At 42.8% G+C, this 15954-nt stretch overlaps 1 protein-coding gene across 1 annotated transcript in view; it reads left to right on the top strand.

Moving 5' to 3' along the window:
- The window catches only part of cxxc5a (CXXC finger protein 5a), a 37361-nt gene extending 22918 nt beyond the window's left edge, over nt 1-14443 (top strand). The window contains exon 3 of the mRNA XM_080748984.1: nt 12878-14443. Coding sequence (XP_080605110.1) covers nt 12878-12919 — 42 coding nt within the window. The 3' untranslated portion in view covers nt 12920-14443. The remainder of the gene's footprint in view (nt 1-12877) is intronic.
- The last annotated feature ends 1511 nt before the right edge of the window (nt 14444-15954 follow it).

Genomic DNA, 15954 nt, shown 5'->3' with positions numbered 1-15954 from the left:
GCAGCGTGGACGTTGCATAACATTGAACCGGATGGCATTTCGGCAGACAGGATACAGGCGTCGTTGTCCCGCCCCCCCATTTCCGGTTTGGAACATCCGGATCCGTTTTTTGTGAATAGCGCCCGTCCATAGAGCGCTATGGACGGCGAATCGGCGATCATACTTTTTTGTTTTATAGTTATTACAGCAATTACATAACTCGTCATACTTGTCATAGGCAGAGTGGACCCATTTATATAACTCGTCATACTTGTCATAGGCAGTAAATGAGTTAAAAGTACATTTTGATGTCAATACTTTTGCACTTTTACTCAAGTACATTTTTTTTAATAGCGAACTTGTACTTGTAACAGACTATTTATTTTCTACAATAGGGTATTGATACTTTTACGTAAGTAAAAGATAGGCTATTTAAGCTTAGTACGGCGACGGCATATGACAACGACAACCGGAAATGATCAGGGCTCGATAGATCAACCTGCCGCCGTAGCAGCCGTCTGTACTACGCCAGTAGGTCCCTTTCTGCGTTGCGCCTACAACACCTGCTGCGTTGATGCGTCACCATGGGAACCAAAGCGTTCAGTGAAAGAGGTGGGACCCCGTCGCCGATGGCTCTTTGCTTAACAATTTGGAACCGCAACAGCGATTGCGTCATAGCAGCCGTAGTCCCGCCTCACGTTGCTGTAGTAAAAACGGGTCCCTTAAATTCCCCAATGTGAATTATTCTTCCACCGCGGCACTGGTGTCATGAATATGAGAGATGCACTGGTCGCGAGGTGCTCACTACCATCTGTTAATAATATATTTTTTGGAGGGGAAAAGAATTGGATGATACCAATAGATAGTTTGCTATTTACGCTTCCATACATTCCAGTTCCACTGTTAGTAGAGACCATGCCGCCTTTGCTGAAATACTTTACTGTCTGCTAATGGTGGCCATATGCTATTTAGAGAACCCTGGGGTACTGTGAAACCACAGAACCTCCATTTCCTCTAATGTGTTCCTCTAATAGCACTATGATTATTTACTTAGTCATTTTCTGTTTTGTATTTACATTCTACAGTTTATCCCTCAAGTGACAGACTGTTAGAATATGCTATATGCAGCATCCTGCTGTATACCTGTTAATTTATTGAGCTATAAGATATGAGCTTGTGAAAAAGTGGGTCTTACCAACAATGCATTAAGTTGGGTTGTTATCTGTGTTTACATCCTTATACACGCTCACAGCGCAACAGCTGTCAATTTGACTTTCTAAAGTGACAAAGGATTTTTTAATACCTCTGAGAGGCAGAAATTTTGAAAATAGCCGATCTACATGCTCACAACGCCTCGCTGTGTTATACCGTGTTATACAAAATGTAATGCCTCAGCTCTTAGTGCTCATCAGGGTGGGGGGTCTCAAGCTAATTTTTAAAAAATATATATTTATATATTATATTATTTTTACACAAGGGCAAATCTTTGATGTAAAAGATAAAAATACAGTAATGCATCGTCCCAACAGGCTTAACAAGTCACTTCACTTTAAAGCAAACAAAGAGAAACCCAATGACAACAAAACAAAACAAAACAAAACAGGTGATACAAAATCAGATTCAGATTTGTTATCGTTCGTGCAACAGAATCTATGCATTTGATGTCATCGATGTTAGCCAAACATCAGATATTGAGATTCATAGAGGATTCTGCTGTGTGAGACAGTGTCAATGCTGAGTCAGCAGGAGACGATCAAATGTCAATGCCGAGTAGATTATCTATGTAGACGTACTTGAGTAACAGTGTCAGTCATATTTTGTCTTGGGCGCGGAGTGGGCCATTAATAAGAGACATCCCTGCTATTGGTGCAACAGGTAATTGAACTAATCGATTTAATCAATTATTAAGACTAGCCCTTACCCGTTCAAAGATATGAGCTCCAAAATGATGTGCAGTGTGTGGGTTATGGGATGCACTGTGCACACAGTATATGAGGGATGGAAAGTAACTTTAACTGGTGCTTGCATGATGTAGGAGCATCAATGTAAGAAACCCGTTTCGTTTAATGGCTACAGAGATACTGTTTCCCCCCCCCAGCCCGCCCGCCCACCCGCCTGCACACACACCCGCCTGCCTGCACACACACACACACACACACACACACACACACACACACACACAGAGCTGGTTAAACATTTTGCCTCAAGCTAGATGCAGAATAGATGTGCCTCATGCTAGATGCAGAATAGATAGTAGATACACCATAAAAATGCTAATATACAGCATACGATTTGTGAAAGTGACAAACGGGCTTCACAGTTATGTCAGGTGTGTTCATATGCTTATGGTGATGCGATTTCAGATCAATTGCTCCAGCCACTGAGGAGAAACGCTGTGACAGACAGACACTCACTCACTCACTCACTCAGACATTCGCAAAATTATAGTATAGATAAAAACAAATAAAATAAAAAGATCTATAAAGAAATAGCAGAACTAAGCTTGCAGCGTATCATGATGTGACACATAGTGAGCTTGTAGACACATTGCACGACAAGTATAAAACAGGGCTTAACTGGATAATCAGACTAAAATTATTTAGTCAATTATAAAAAATCTATTCAAATTATCTCATGTTGATTCGTTGATTTATAGAATAAAAACATGCTTCTGGATTATTGGATTAATGGGAAAAGCAATAGCTGAAATGATCATGGATAGTTGCAGCCCTAATCCCTGCTCCTCCTTCACACCAGTGTTCATTTTGACAGCAAATTTTGATTTAGTTTTATTCATGATATAAAAATCCATTTAGTTATAATCATATTTTAGTCATCAGATGTTTTTAGTTTTAGTCTAGTTTTAGTCAACTAAATCCACAGTTCATTTTGTCAACAAAAAATAAATACATAATCAATCGGCAGGGACTTGGTTGCATGCACGCTGCACGCTAGTTTTTATTTGTTGACGAGAATGTCAATATTTTTCGTCTTATAGCTTTGTGTGTTTATTTTGTTTTCATCAGTGGAAAAAAAAATATTCAAAGAATTTTTTTCTTCATTTAGTCTACAAAATGAACACTGCTTCACACTCCTGCATATCGTCACTGTCGGGCAGAAACCTCGTATCTCCAAGTTTCAAATCTTTATGTTTTTTCGCAAAGCAAAGCCCTGCTTCATCATACAAGGCTGTCGCACAAAAGTAGTGAAAACAGCAGATCTACAAGCACACAACGCCTCGCAACGCGAGGCGCTGTGTGCACCCCAGGGTGCCCCGTCACCCACTTTGAAAACCCCTGTGCTAAGGATTAACATTATTGCCAAACTATGATACCTATTTAAAGGCAGAAGAACAGTCCAATCATGTGCTTTGTGCATAGGACGTTCTTCCAAGCCAACACTACACCAGGTGATATCACACCTCTCACTATGCAGTTATATTTACCTAGAGTGTCATGAAGGAATCGTGCCAAATAATTATGAGTCCCAGTTGTACATCTGTCTATCTCTCTCCATCTTTCTCCATCTTTTTCTCTCTGCTTTGCTGATTGTCAGCACTGTGAAAAAAGACTTGTAACTTGGGGCTGTGGAGTATGTCTTGTCTTGTTATACAAGTGTAGTTGTATATTTCTATGTTAATCTAAAGTCAGCCTATATGACTGCAACTGGCTTGTTCCACTACATCCCATGGACCAGAGGGACAGGAGCTTTGTAATTTGCTAGTTAGTAGCTGGACACTTATCCCATAGCCTGGAGGGATGATTGCTCCACAATTATTAATAGCACAAGACTGATAGGCGGTATACGAGATTAACAGACAGACAGACAGACAGACAGACAGACAGACAGACAGACAGACAGACAGACAGACAGACAGACAGACAGATAGACAGATAGACAAATGACAACTCCATCACTAAATGGACTTTGTTAATGTTTACTGCACACACGTGCCCATGTGCACGCACGCACGCACGCACACACACAGGCAAACTCACGATCCCCGGGTGATAATCAAAAAGGAGGGGGTCAATGAAATTCACTAGGTTCACATCCTGACGATTTAATTGGGTCACATTTGTGTCACAAGCGTGACATCCGGATTGGATTGACGAAGCTTTGTGTGACGAAGTGCTCTGATCATTGCTAATAGATCAGGGGTCTACAACAGGGGGTCCGGGACCCCCAGGGGGTCCTCAGAGTTACTACAGGGGGGCCGCCAAATCTCTGTGGGATTGGATAATTCTTTTAGATTAACAACTTGAACCCTCGCATCCCTATTCTGAGGAGAACTTTGTCCTAAAATAGCAGATCTGCAAACTCGCAACGCCTCGCAGCGCAAGGCGTTGAGAGCATTAACATTAACATGAATCCAACATCGATTGATGACAGTGCTGTCAAACAAGTCTATGAATCTACCCTATGAATCTACCTATGAAATCGATGAAAATCTGCAACGCAGTTTTATACAACATGTAGAGGGGGTCCCTGCTTCATCTGTCTCTCAGCTAAGGGGTCCTTGGCCTGAAAATGTTGAAGACCCCTGAACTAGGTTATGTTTTTTGGGCTGAGAAATGACCTGAAAATGGACATGATCAGACCATGACCGTGGCTCAAGTTGGAGTTAGGTGGTTTGTCCGACAGTCTGAGGATCCAATGGAGTTATAGGGTTTAGTCAGAAGCGCTTTTTCAATACTTTTCATTGGTTCAACATTGTAAAACACACACTGTACGTAAAGGGTGTTCAATAGCACTTTTGATAAAAAATAATTAAAAGGTTTAAAAATAGAAATAGATGTTTTTTTGCCCGTCAGTGATGACATGATACTGTAGTTGCGGTTATTTCAGGGGTCTTCAACAGGGGGTCCGGGACCCCTAGGGGGTCCTTAGAGTTACTAAAGTGGGTACTCCAAATCTTTGTGTGATAGAAACTTTGTTCTCCTTTTTAACCACTTGAACCCTAGCGTCCATATTCGGAGAACTTTGGCCAAAAATAGCCGATCTACAAGCTCACTGAGCTTGTAGATCGGCTATTTTCGGCAAAGAGGTTTGGTGTGGAGGGGAACTAAGGGACTATAGAGTGAAATGTCAAGTTTATTAAGTATTGACGGTTCAAGTGGTTAAATATCTGAAAACACAAATTGACATGAATCCAAAATACACTGACGATTGCGCTGTCAAACACTGAAAAAATATAGAATCTATGAAAAGATTGTGGGGGTCCCCACTCCCTGCTTCATCTCTCTCTCAACTAAGGGGTCCTTGAAGACCCCTGGTCTATTTGCAACTTTAACATAGCAGTACATAATTAAAATACATCTTTCTAAAAAAGAAATGAAGAAACTTGAGTGATAAGGTTATACTGCAGGTTATTTCATGTCTGGACGATCCTTGCCTGCCACAGTCTGCTGCTTAGGGCCCTAAGCTGTAGATGAAACATCCCCAGGGTGTCACATCTCAGTGTCCCTCCTCGCCATCTTAATGTCAAGTGTCAGTACACAGGACGTGATGATGTAACTATTTCGTGTGCCAGTGCAAAAACCCAGTTTTGGAAATGTAGAGAGAAATGTCTGCAAGGGAGCCCCGCGTCCGTGAGTGAACATCTCTTGGCCCTCCTTAATACGTTATAACAGAATATCGTAGTTGTCGGGTGGAAACCTTGTATGTCCAAAACCGTTCGTTTTTATCATAAAAAAAAAGAACTAAACTTGTGAAAACAGCCGATCTACAAGCACACAATGCCTCGCACCGCGAGGCGTTGTGTGCTTGTAGATCGGCTGTTTTCACTACTTTTCTGCGACGGCCTTGTCTGATGAAGCAGGGCTTTACTTTGCGAAAAAACATACACATTTGAAACTTGGAGATACGAGGTTTCTGCCCGACAGTGACAATATGCTTGCAAATCCCTCACTGAGACGAGACGCACATTTGAAAGAGAAAACGTGACTTTTTCGATAAACAAAAAGTCGAAAGTTGAAAAAGTCATGTGAGCATTATAAAGGTTTGGGCATTGAGCGAGCAGACATGTTCATATGGTGTTTGTTTTATCAGTTTTACCATCACGTTTAGCAGGTTATTATTTTTCAAGGGGATTTTTTAGGTTAGGGCTTAGGGTTAGTAGAGTTTGTATGAGTGATGTACAGTATATGGCGAGTGTTATTGTTAGGGTTCAGGAATACAATAGTATGTGTGGACAAGTGGTTGAACGTGTGATTGCACACACACACACACGCACACACACACACACACACACTTACACACACACACACGCACACACACGCGCACACAAAGACACACACGCACGCACACACACACACACACACACGCACACGCACACACACACACACACACACACACACACACACAGACAGACATGCTTTGTTAGTTTGCTGTAAAAAGTGAAGTCTGGCGTCTTTGCACTCCACGGGCATTGAATGTTTCCATTGAAAACTCACGGCGGTTCTGAGAGGAACGTGAAATTGGCGAGTGAGGAGGCGTTAGCATTGCCGAGGCCCTCGTCACCTCACACCTTGCTGGCTGGAGAGATGTCTGGATTCATTCTGGGAACGCCACATTTGTAAGAAATAAGTGGAGCCTCGATGAAGCGGTCCCTACTCTGCACCATGACCGAATACCCTTCAGTGGTCTCAAGCTAGCCGGAGCGAGAGAAAGAGAGAGAGAGAGAGCGAGTGAGAGAGAAAGAGAGGGAAAGGAGAGAGAGAGAGAGAGAGAGAGAGACATACGGTTATAGAAGCAGACTCACTTTTTCCTTTCTTCAAGGAGGAGAGAGAAATGAGAGTTTTTTGGGTAGAACGAGGCAGAGAGGCATGCGAGAGAGAGACATGGCCAGGAGAGAAAGGCAGACAAAGAGAACCTGTGAAAGAGAAAAAGAGGGAGGAATAGGGAAAGAGAAACAGAGCGGCGGAAAAGGATAGCAGGAGACAGCGATAGTGAGGAAGAGAGAGAGAGAAATTTAAACAGAGAGAGAATGGGGTTCTGATCGAACTACGTGTGTCTTATTTCATTAGGTCTGAGGATTAATTTTTTGTGCCTTCCCACCAGTGTTGTTTTTGACAGCAAATTTTGATTTAGTTTTAGTCATAGTCTTTTGAATAAAATGTCTTTTAGTTTTAGTCATAATTTAGTCACCTGAAAAGTATTAGTTTTAGTCTAATTTTAGTTGACTAAATATCATATGATTTTAGACGACAGTTGATTTAGTCAACTGAAATGTATTTTGGGAGGCCTTGATGGCATCATAATGACTGATTTTACACTTGGCTGTGTGCTGAAAATAGCGCGACGCGTTGTGAGCTTGTAGATCTGCTATTTTCGCAACACCAAACATAAAATGACTCTCTTCAGCACTAGTTTTTATTTTGTTGACGAAATTGTCAATATATTTAGTCTTAGTTTTAGTCACCACAGCTTAGTTTTTGTTTAGTTTTTATTTAGTTTTCATCAGTGAAAAAAAAACACAGTCGACAAACATTTTTTCGTCATAGTTTTAGTCTACGAAATCAACACTGCTGCCCACTCTAATGCACATTTAAATTACAAGTAATATAAGATGTTTAGTTATAAAATGCAGTATCTTCTCTCCCTTTGTCGGTGCGTTCACTTATTTATATTCAGGCTCGGTCAACATCTGCACACCGTGGGTCTTTGACACTCTGTCTGCTGGGCCCACATTGCTGATATCAGACGTTTGGACACGAGAGTAGAGTATTCCCTCACGAGCCCCCCCCCCCCCCCCCCCCCCCCCCACACACACACACACACACCCCTCCACCCAGACACCAAACACCAGACAGTCGGGACAGCAGAGTCTCACGCAAACTGACAGGCACGCAGACTGACATTGAGACACATGGACCTTTGGGCAAATAGCCAGGGCAGGCAGACAGACAGTGAAACCCAGTTAGATTGGACGGAGGAGGTATAGCGAGTGGTGTGTGCGTGTGGGGGGGAGGGGGGAGAGAAGGGGGGGGGGGGGGGGGTTTCTAGGTGTTTGACGGAGAGTTGAACTCACTTCAAAGTTATTTTCAACTTTACCTCACAGTGCTTGTCTGCTATCGGTCTCGTGCTCTCTCTAAATGGAATTCAAATGTTCACAGTGTCAGTGACACACTCACTTGAAAGCGATAGAAACATCAGAAGCATACTGTTTTAATATGTGTTAATTACCCCAAAACAGCAGCAGTAATGTCACATACTGTTTAGGCTACCCATGACTCATATTCAAACTAGGGCTATAAAACACGCAATACCACAGGTAAGGCTAATGATGGATATTATTCTGTGAGCCAGACAAACTCAGTCAGCGTTTGTGTTGTTCCTCTGTGTCTCAGTTAAGCTGTTTCAATAGTTTACTTGTCTTCTCCTTGTGAAAAAGGTCACACACTGTTGCATCCCACACACGTGTGGAGATGGCTAATTGTGTCTGTTTGTTTTTCGTTGTGACTCTCCACCAGGTTCTCCACACAGCTGCTCGAGATAGAACCATGAAACAAAAGCCAGAGCGCTCAATGGGGCTGTGGGACACACACAAAAAAAATTGAATTAACGTCCTTGACCCAGAAAGTAGCTTACAAGGATTTACATCAGTAATGCCTAACCCAACCTGCGCTCACTATGGTCACTGAAAGGCCAGTACGAGTAACGCTGGCTTTAACTCCTTAAATAAGTTGCTAGTATGAAGAATAAGGCAATCCAACTCTATCCTATTTGGGCCATTTTCAGTGAGGCGTAGTGGTTAGAGCAGGGGTCTTCAACGTTTTCAGGCCAAGGACCCCTTAGTTGAGAGAGACGTGAAGCAGGGACCCCCAGTACCTTATCATAGATTCCATGATATAGTTTCATTGTTTGACAGCACAATCGCCAGTGTATTTGGATTCATGTCAATTTGTGTTTTCAGATATTTAACCACTTGAACCATCAATACTTAATAAACTTTACCTTTCATTCCGTACTTAGTCTGCTCTTTTTCCCCTCTTCACCAAGGCTCTTTTCTGAAAATAGACGAACTACAAGGTCACAATGCCTCGCAGCGCGAGGCGTTGTGAGCTTGTAGATCTGCTATTTTTGGCTAAAGTTCTCAGAATATGGACACTAGGGTTCAAGTGGTTAATATAAAAAAGGAGAAAAAAGACTTTCTATCACTCAAAGGTTTGGAGGACCCCCTGTAGTAACTCTGAGGACCCTCTAGGAGTCCCGTACCCCCTGTTGAAGACCTCCGGGTTAGAGAAAAAGAAAGGGCCTGGTTTTGAGCCCCACTGCTGACAAGAGTCCCACTAAAGTAAGACCCCCTGTTTGTGCAGTCATTGTAAGCTATCATAATTTCTAGATGCCTTAAATTTAAATATAAATGTCGAGGCGTGCTGCATGTGAAATCTTTCGTGGAGTACTGTGCGCCAAGTTGTTCGCCTTCTTCCAAAAAATCATCACCAGCACTTTGCTTTGGGCACTTAGCCACTTCACACCCATAATTTACATCTACTTGAGCCAGTCCATTCATGGGTTGTGAAGGAAAAATTACTCTTTCTCAACTATGCACATTCTTCCAGTGACTAGAAATGTCTCACTGCCGCATTTACATTTTGTATGCAGTAAAATCCCAGTGTTCATTTACTGTAACTTGTAAAAATGTTACCTTTGCAGTTCTATTTGGTTGCTTTTTCGACACTGTTCAAAGTGGATTGTACTATGAAGGCTACTTGAAAACTCATCCAAAACAAGAAATAAATGTATAAATAGAAATCATATCTTTGTTGTTTTGCTACTAACAGACAGCTGACATTGTGGGTCAGTCTCAGGCACATATAGGTAGGTAATGTTGATGTTCTTTGATTGGATTTTGTTGCCTGCAAGAAACCATATACTGTAGTATAGCCTACCCCCCAATCCCCCCTAATATGTCTCCCTGTCAGCTTCACTATTTTCTCATCTCAACGAAAGAAAAAAAAGAAAGAACACACTTTTCCTTTGGGGGAAAATGTTCAATCATCTATGCAAAAAAAAAATGTAAATAGGAAAGATCGAGTAGATGCCGTCAGTTCAATGTTGGCGTTGTGTTCAACGCTACCCTAAGTTCACAATATTGGAGACAATTGTAAGAAACAGTAGCTAGTAGAAGCAACTTGTTTTGCTTGTATCTTATTACCCCAAAGATGTGCAACATCTTATGAACCTTGTGCCACATAAGTATTGTAACTTATTGTGATGTATTTTAACTGTTAAATGGCTTATGTGTGAATTTGAATGCAGCATGACTGAAGGACCTAAATTAAGGACATAAATCGTCCTTTTCCATTTAATTTCATGGGTGTCATTGTGCGTGTGTGCGTGCGTGCGTGCGTGCATGTGTGACGTATGTGTGCATTTATGTGAGCATGTTGTGTAATTTGTGAACCATAGTCAGTGTGTTTCCTACATTTCATCCTTTAACACAGCTTTCTGCTCTCAAGAGTGTGTCTGTGTGAATCGGAGTTGTATGAGAATTTCAGCTTAACATTTTCAATGTTTGGTGCGATTTTGGGGGTGTACTGAAAGCAGTAGCTAACGTGTCAGTGTGTGTGGAGGTGTGCGACTGCGTGTGAATACCCGTGGCTGAGTGCGAATGCGTGTACGAAAGTGTGTGTGTGTGTGTGTGTGTGTGTGTGTGTGTGTGTGCTTGTGTGTGGGTTGCCGTTAGTGTTTGCCGAGCAGCTCGTTCCTCGCTCCAGGCAGAGCTGGCTGCGACGCAAGATTCTCTGCCGCAGTCAGGTCGTACTTTTCAGGACGCCAGCCGTGGCTACAGCTCCAGGGACCCCCAGCCATCCCTCAGCGGTGCTCTATCTCCACACTGGCAGGCCCACTACCGCAGTCCCTGCAGCCGCGTGCATTGCGAGCCACTCCTGCCTAGCACAATTAGACATGGAGGGGCTCACAGTATATTTCATGCGGCTGCGTCCCACTCAGTACAACTAGTGTATCACGCTCCGGCGCTCTCGCGTACAAAGCGGCCCGATCGCATGCTGTGATTCAGCTGGAGTGTATAGGTACAGGGATCTATATGTACGATACACACTCTTGTGTTGTTGTATTTCGAAAACACAGGATTGTACACAATGTAAAGCCTGATTTATAGATTTGTTGCGGCCCAATATAATGTCAAAATGTCGATCTACAAGCAAATATCAATCGGTGTCCCATATCAAAATTCTAAAATACTACTTACTTAGTCTGCTCTTTTTCCCCTCTAGACCAAGGCTCTTTGCCGAAAATAGCCGATCTACAAGGTCACAACGCCTCGCAGCGCGAGGCGTTTTGAGCTTGTAGATCTGCTATTTTTGGCTAAAGTTCTCAGAATATGGACACTAGGGTTCAAGTGGTTAATATAAAAAAGGAGAAAAAAGCTTTCTTTCACTCAAAGGTTTGGTGGACCCCCTGTAGGACCCCCTGTAGTAACAAAATGCCGATTTACAAGCAAATATCAATCGGTGTCCCATATAAAAATTCTAAAATACCATCAAAAACATTGTAAAAAAATATCAAAGTACAAGCAAATATCGATTTACAGCCTGTCACAGTCCGTCGCGGTGTGACACGTTGTAAGCTTGTAGATCAGCTATTTTCGGCGTACAACGCGGTCGGTGTACTGTAAATCTCAGACTTGAGGGCCTTTCGCTGATACGTCCTGCAAGACAGATTTGTGTACCGTGCCTGTAAGGCTCGAATAACATGACGGTTCTGACGCCGTTTTGGAAGACGCCACACAGAGCGAGCTGGGGGAAGGGGTTGGAGGGGCGGGTCAGTGTCGCCACTAAGGACGGCGGCGGGCGCGGTGGTGGGAGAGCAGTGCGTGTGTGGCGACTAAATAATAAATGTGCCGTATCAGGTTCTCGTGTGGAGCCAGGGCCGTAGCCCATTACTGCGGTGGGAGGGGGCAGGCGTGAGGGGCCAGACAGTGTAGGATGCACTGATTTCACTCAGTGTGTGATTCATCATGGGAGAGAAAGAGAGAGAGAGAGAGAACAATGTGTGTGTGTGTGTGTGTGTGTGTGTGTGTGTGTGTGTGTGTGTGTGTGTGTGTGTGTGTGTGGATGTGTGTGTGTGTGTGTGTGTGTGTGTGTGTGTGTGTGTGTGTGTGTGTGTGTGTGTGTGCACTGTGCAGCGGCGTCAGTTCAGAAAAGGCTAAGGTATGGCAACATGACTGGTGTCTAGTCATGTTGCCAAACTTGCCATACCTTAGCAACAGGCACGGTTACAGTACATTTTATTATTTTCCCCTGTAGCCAAGGTATGGCAGCTGCCATAGCTTGCCATAACCAATTGACACCGTGTGTGTGTGTGTGTGTGTGTGTGTGTGTGTGTGTGTGTGTGTGTGTGTGTGTGTGTGTGTGCGTGTGCGCGTGCGCGCGTGCGTGTGTCCATCAATGTTCATGGGTGTGTGGTGTGTATTATTACATGTACGGTACACGAGAATACTGAATCTGTGTACTTTGATCTTCCTCAACAGCATTGTGGACATTAATAAAAAAAAAAAGAGAGAATACAAATTAGATTAAAAAAGGTGAAAAGTAATATCATCATAACTTAACCCTATACATCGACTAGTTGAAAATAGACTGTATACAAGCTCGTTGTTATGAGCTTGTAGATCTGGTATTTTCAAAAACTCGATTGGAATTTTTAAGTTTTGATCCCTGACATCAAACATTTTCGGTTGGGGGGTCCTGTGGCCAAATACACATCACTTTAGGGGTCCTTGCAAACCTTTGAGAACCACTGATTTATGTTTAGCTTTTTTAAATGCCATTTTCATGAACAACACTAACCTCTCTCTCTCTCTCTCTCTCTCTCTCTCCCACCCCTCCCCCCTCCCCTCCCCCTCCTTATCTTCTGTTTCTCCAAGAAGGTGATGCTTCCTACAGGAGCAGCGTTCCGGTGGTTCCAGTGAGGAATGATTCCCCCCGGGCCCCCCCGGGCCCCCCACCACCACCCTTTCTCCATGACTCCCTCCCTACCCAAAGCTCTGCCGTCAAGTGCAATGCCAACTCTTCTAGGAACGTCCTCCGGCACAGACACTGGCTATTAAAAAACAAACACGCAACAAATAAAAAAACTAAAAAAAACAAAAAAACAAAAAACAAAAAAAACAACAACAAAGAAGCAAACAAAGCAGAAATTATAATAAAAAAAAATAGTCAGCTGGGTAATGATGGATGCACCTACTTTACTCCTTGAACCAAAAATGAAGCGTTAATGAAAAAGCATCTATGGCAAAACATTCATTCCCTTTTATATGTTTCCATTTTGGTACCTTTTTGTCATTTTTCCAGCAGGTTTTTTCTCTGTTGCTTATTACATGGAACTGTTCATTGCCAAACAGAAACAGGAATGGACTGAGTGTGGGACAATCAACTAAAATTTCTGTGTTTGGTGTTACTGTTGTTCACGTGTGGAAAGATACAAGTACTTGTGTAGAGAATGTACATTTTACAGCTATATTTTAAAACTAGTGGCTAATGGCAAAACAACACTATTGTAATTCTTCACGATTTTCTTTCCCCATTACGTTACTATAAAAAAAAACTTGTCTATTTTGTAATTCGTTGGGGGTTTTGGGGAACATACGATACAGTAGCTTGGGAACAGACGGTTGTGTTTGGGGCTAAATCGTTTCAAACTGTAGATCATGGGTCTTCAACAGGGGGTCCGGGACCCCTAGTGGGTCCTCAGAGTTACTACAGGGGGTCCTCCAAATATTTGTGTGATAGAAACCTTTTTTTCTAATTTTTTATATTAACCACTTGAACCCTAGTGTCCATATTGGGAGAACCTTAGCCAAAAATAGCAGATCACAACGCTTCGTGCTGCGTTGTCGGATATTTTCGGCAAAGAGCTTTGGTGTAGAAGGGGAAAAGCGCATACATATTATGAAATATCTGAAAACACAAATTGACATTGATCCAAAATACACCGATGATTGTGCTGTCAAAAGATGAAACTATATGGCATCTATTAACAGGCCGTGGGGGTCCCTTGCTTCATCTCTCTCTCTCAACTAAGGGGTCCTTGGCCTGAAAACGTTGAAGACCCCTGCTGTAGATTTTGGTGGGTTTGGAAAACGGATCAACAGTGGTCATCTTTGGGGGTGGGAGGGAAGGGGGGGGGGGGGGGGTAAACATAGAAAATTGTTTCAAACTGTCACAACAAACTGTACATTTCGGTGTGCAGTGTAAAAAAGAAAAAGAAAAAAAGAAGCGTGGTGTTTTTGGGCATACATCCCAGAGACTCTCTTGGCTGGGATGGAGATGCCTATCGTCTAATCATCCCTCATTTCCCCACTCTCTGTCTGCAAATTTCTCCTTTAGTGAAACTGGCAGCCTTATGTTACTGTGTAGCCCTACTGAGCATGTGCAAATACTGCTCAGGGCAAATGGCACTAAAGAGACAGCACTTGCTCTGAGTAAACCCTACTGAACGCACTGAGACAAGATTCTTTTCTTTCTTTTTTTTTTTTTTACGTTATGTTATGTTGCTGGATAGCTACAGCTTTTTAAAAATAACCAATCTTTGTATTCATTTAGAAAATTTGGACTGGTTTTGTGAATAAAAAAGGAATGCATGTATTTGTGTCAAAAATCTACAATTCCGATGTTTTGTCTACTTGTCTATTTGCATGTTTTCTTTTTAAAACATCTCTGGTTTGACCGAAGAACATGGAGTATGGACATGTTTGCGATACTTTTAAAAAGAAATGTTCCATTTTCATTTAATTGGGTAATATATACAAAAAAATCTGGGGTGAGCAGATGTCATTAAAAGTCAATCAGGCAGTGGTATGTATGGTCATGAGTCTTTGGTTTTATTGGATATATCTGGTGAAAGAAGAATCATGGTCGTCTAGTCTGCTCAGTTGTAACAAAAATGTATAAATGAAAAAGCTTTGGATTCTGAAAATATTTGGAACGCCATCACCACCCTTCCAGCTGCAAAACCAATCCCCAAATGGTTTCCTCCATCTTTATGACATTCGCTCTACTCCATGACATTAAGTTTAAGAAAACAGTAACCGTTCATTCATAATCATGGATAACTGATGGATAGCTTAGCTACAGAGCCATAACACTAAGAGTTGCTGTGATGAAACACACACATGTCATGTTATAATTATATATACATGAAGGATGCAAGCTTCCACATAAAATACTTAGATCAATACAATGAAAATTCCCAGGGCCCTGGGCTGACAGCTAGGGGCCTACTATCTTGGCATAGAGGGCATACAAAGTACTGCATTTGTAGTTGCTCCCCGGTATGTTAGTCCCTATGAATAGAAAAGAAGTGACAGCAAGCCATGGTGATAAACACATGGATACGTCAGTGGGAAGTGGCGCTGATGGCCCACCTCACGTGGGGGTTTGGCGTCATCATTACTGATGCTGGCTCTAATGCTGCAGGTCTGCAATGCATTAGAGTGAATTTTTAATTCCTGCTAAAGTGATGAGCCTCAAGTATTCGCAGGTACAGGCCACTGCGCTTGGACCACGCAATGATCACACCCACTCAACGAACAAATTATATTTCACACAAAGACTTTTCATCCATTTCGTTTTATTCATCTGAAATTTCACCTTCGATATTTTATCTCTGTTGCGCAGTCGTTGTCTTACATCCAGGTGAGAAAGTGCAGCACAGATAGATGCGGCGGGGCTTTTCTGCAGAAGCCGTGGCGGGGCGAGCGTTTTTTAATTAGCGAATCTCAACAGAAGGCAGAGAAGGGAGGCCCAGAGTGTGGTGGTGGCTGGGCTTGTGTGTGAGCTGAGCGAGCGAGCGAGCTCGTGATCAGCTTGGCGAGCCGAGAGGTTGGAGAGTGCAGCTATATTCCCAGCTCTCCCCCCTGGTGACAGTGTTGGGCTAGTGCCATCGCCATGGCAATGGGGGGAGTGTGTGCGCGTGTGTGTGTGTGTGTGTGTGCGTGTGCGTGTG

Source organism: Nannobrachium achirus (genome assembly GCF_963921795.1).
Source record: "Nannobrachium achirus genome assembly, chromosome: 19".
Lineage (NCBI taxonomy): Eukaryota > Metazoa > Chordata > Actinopteri > Myctophiformes > Myctophidae > Nannobrachium > Nannobrachium achirus.
Note: the sequence above shows the minus strand (reverse complement) of the source record. Positions and strands in the feature narration are given on the sequence as shown.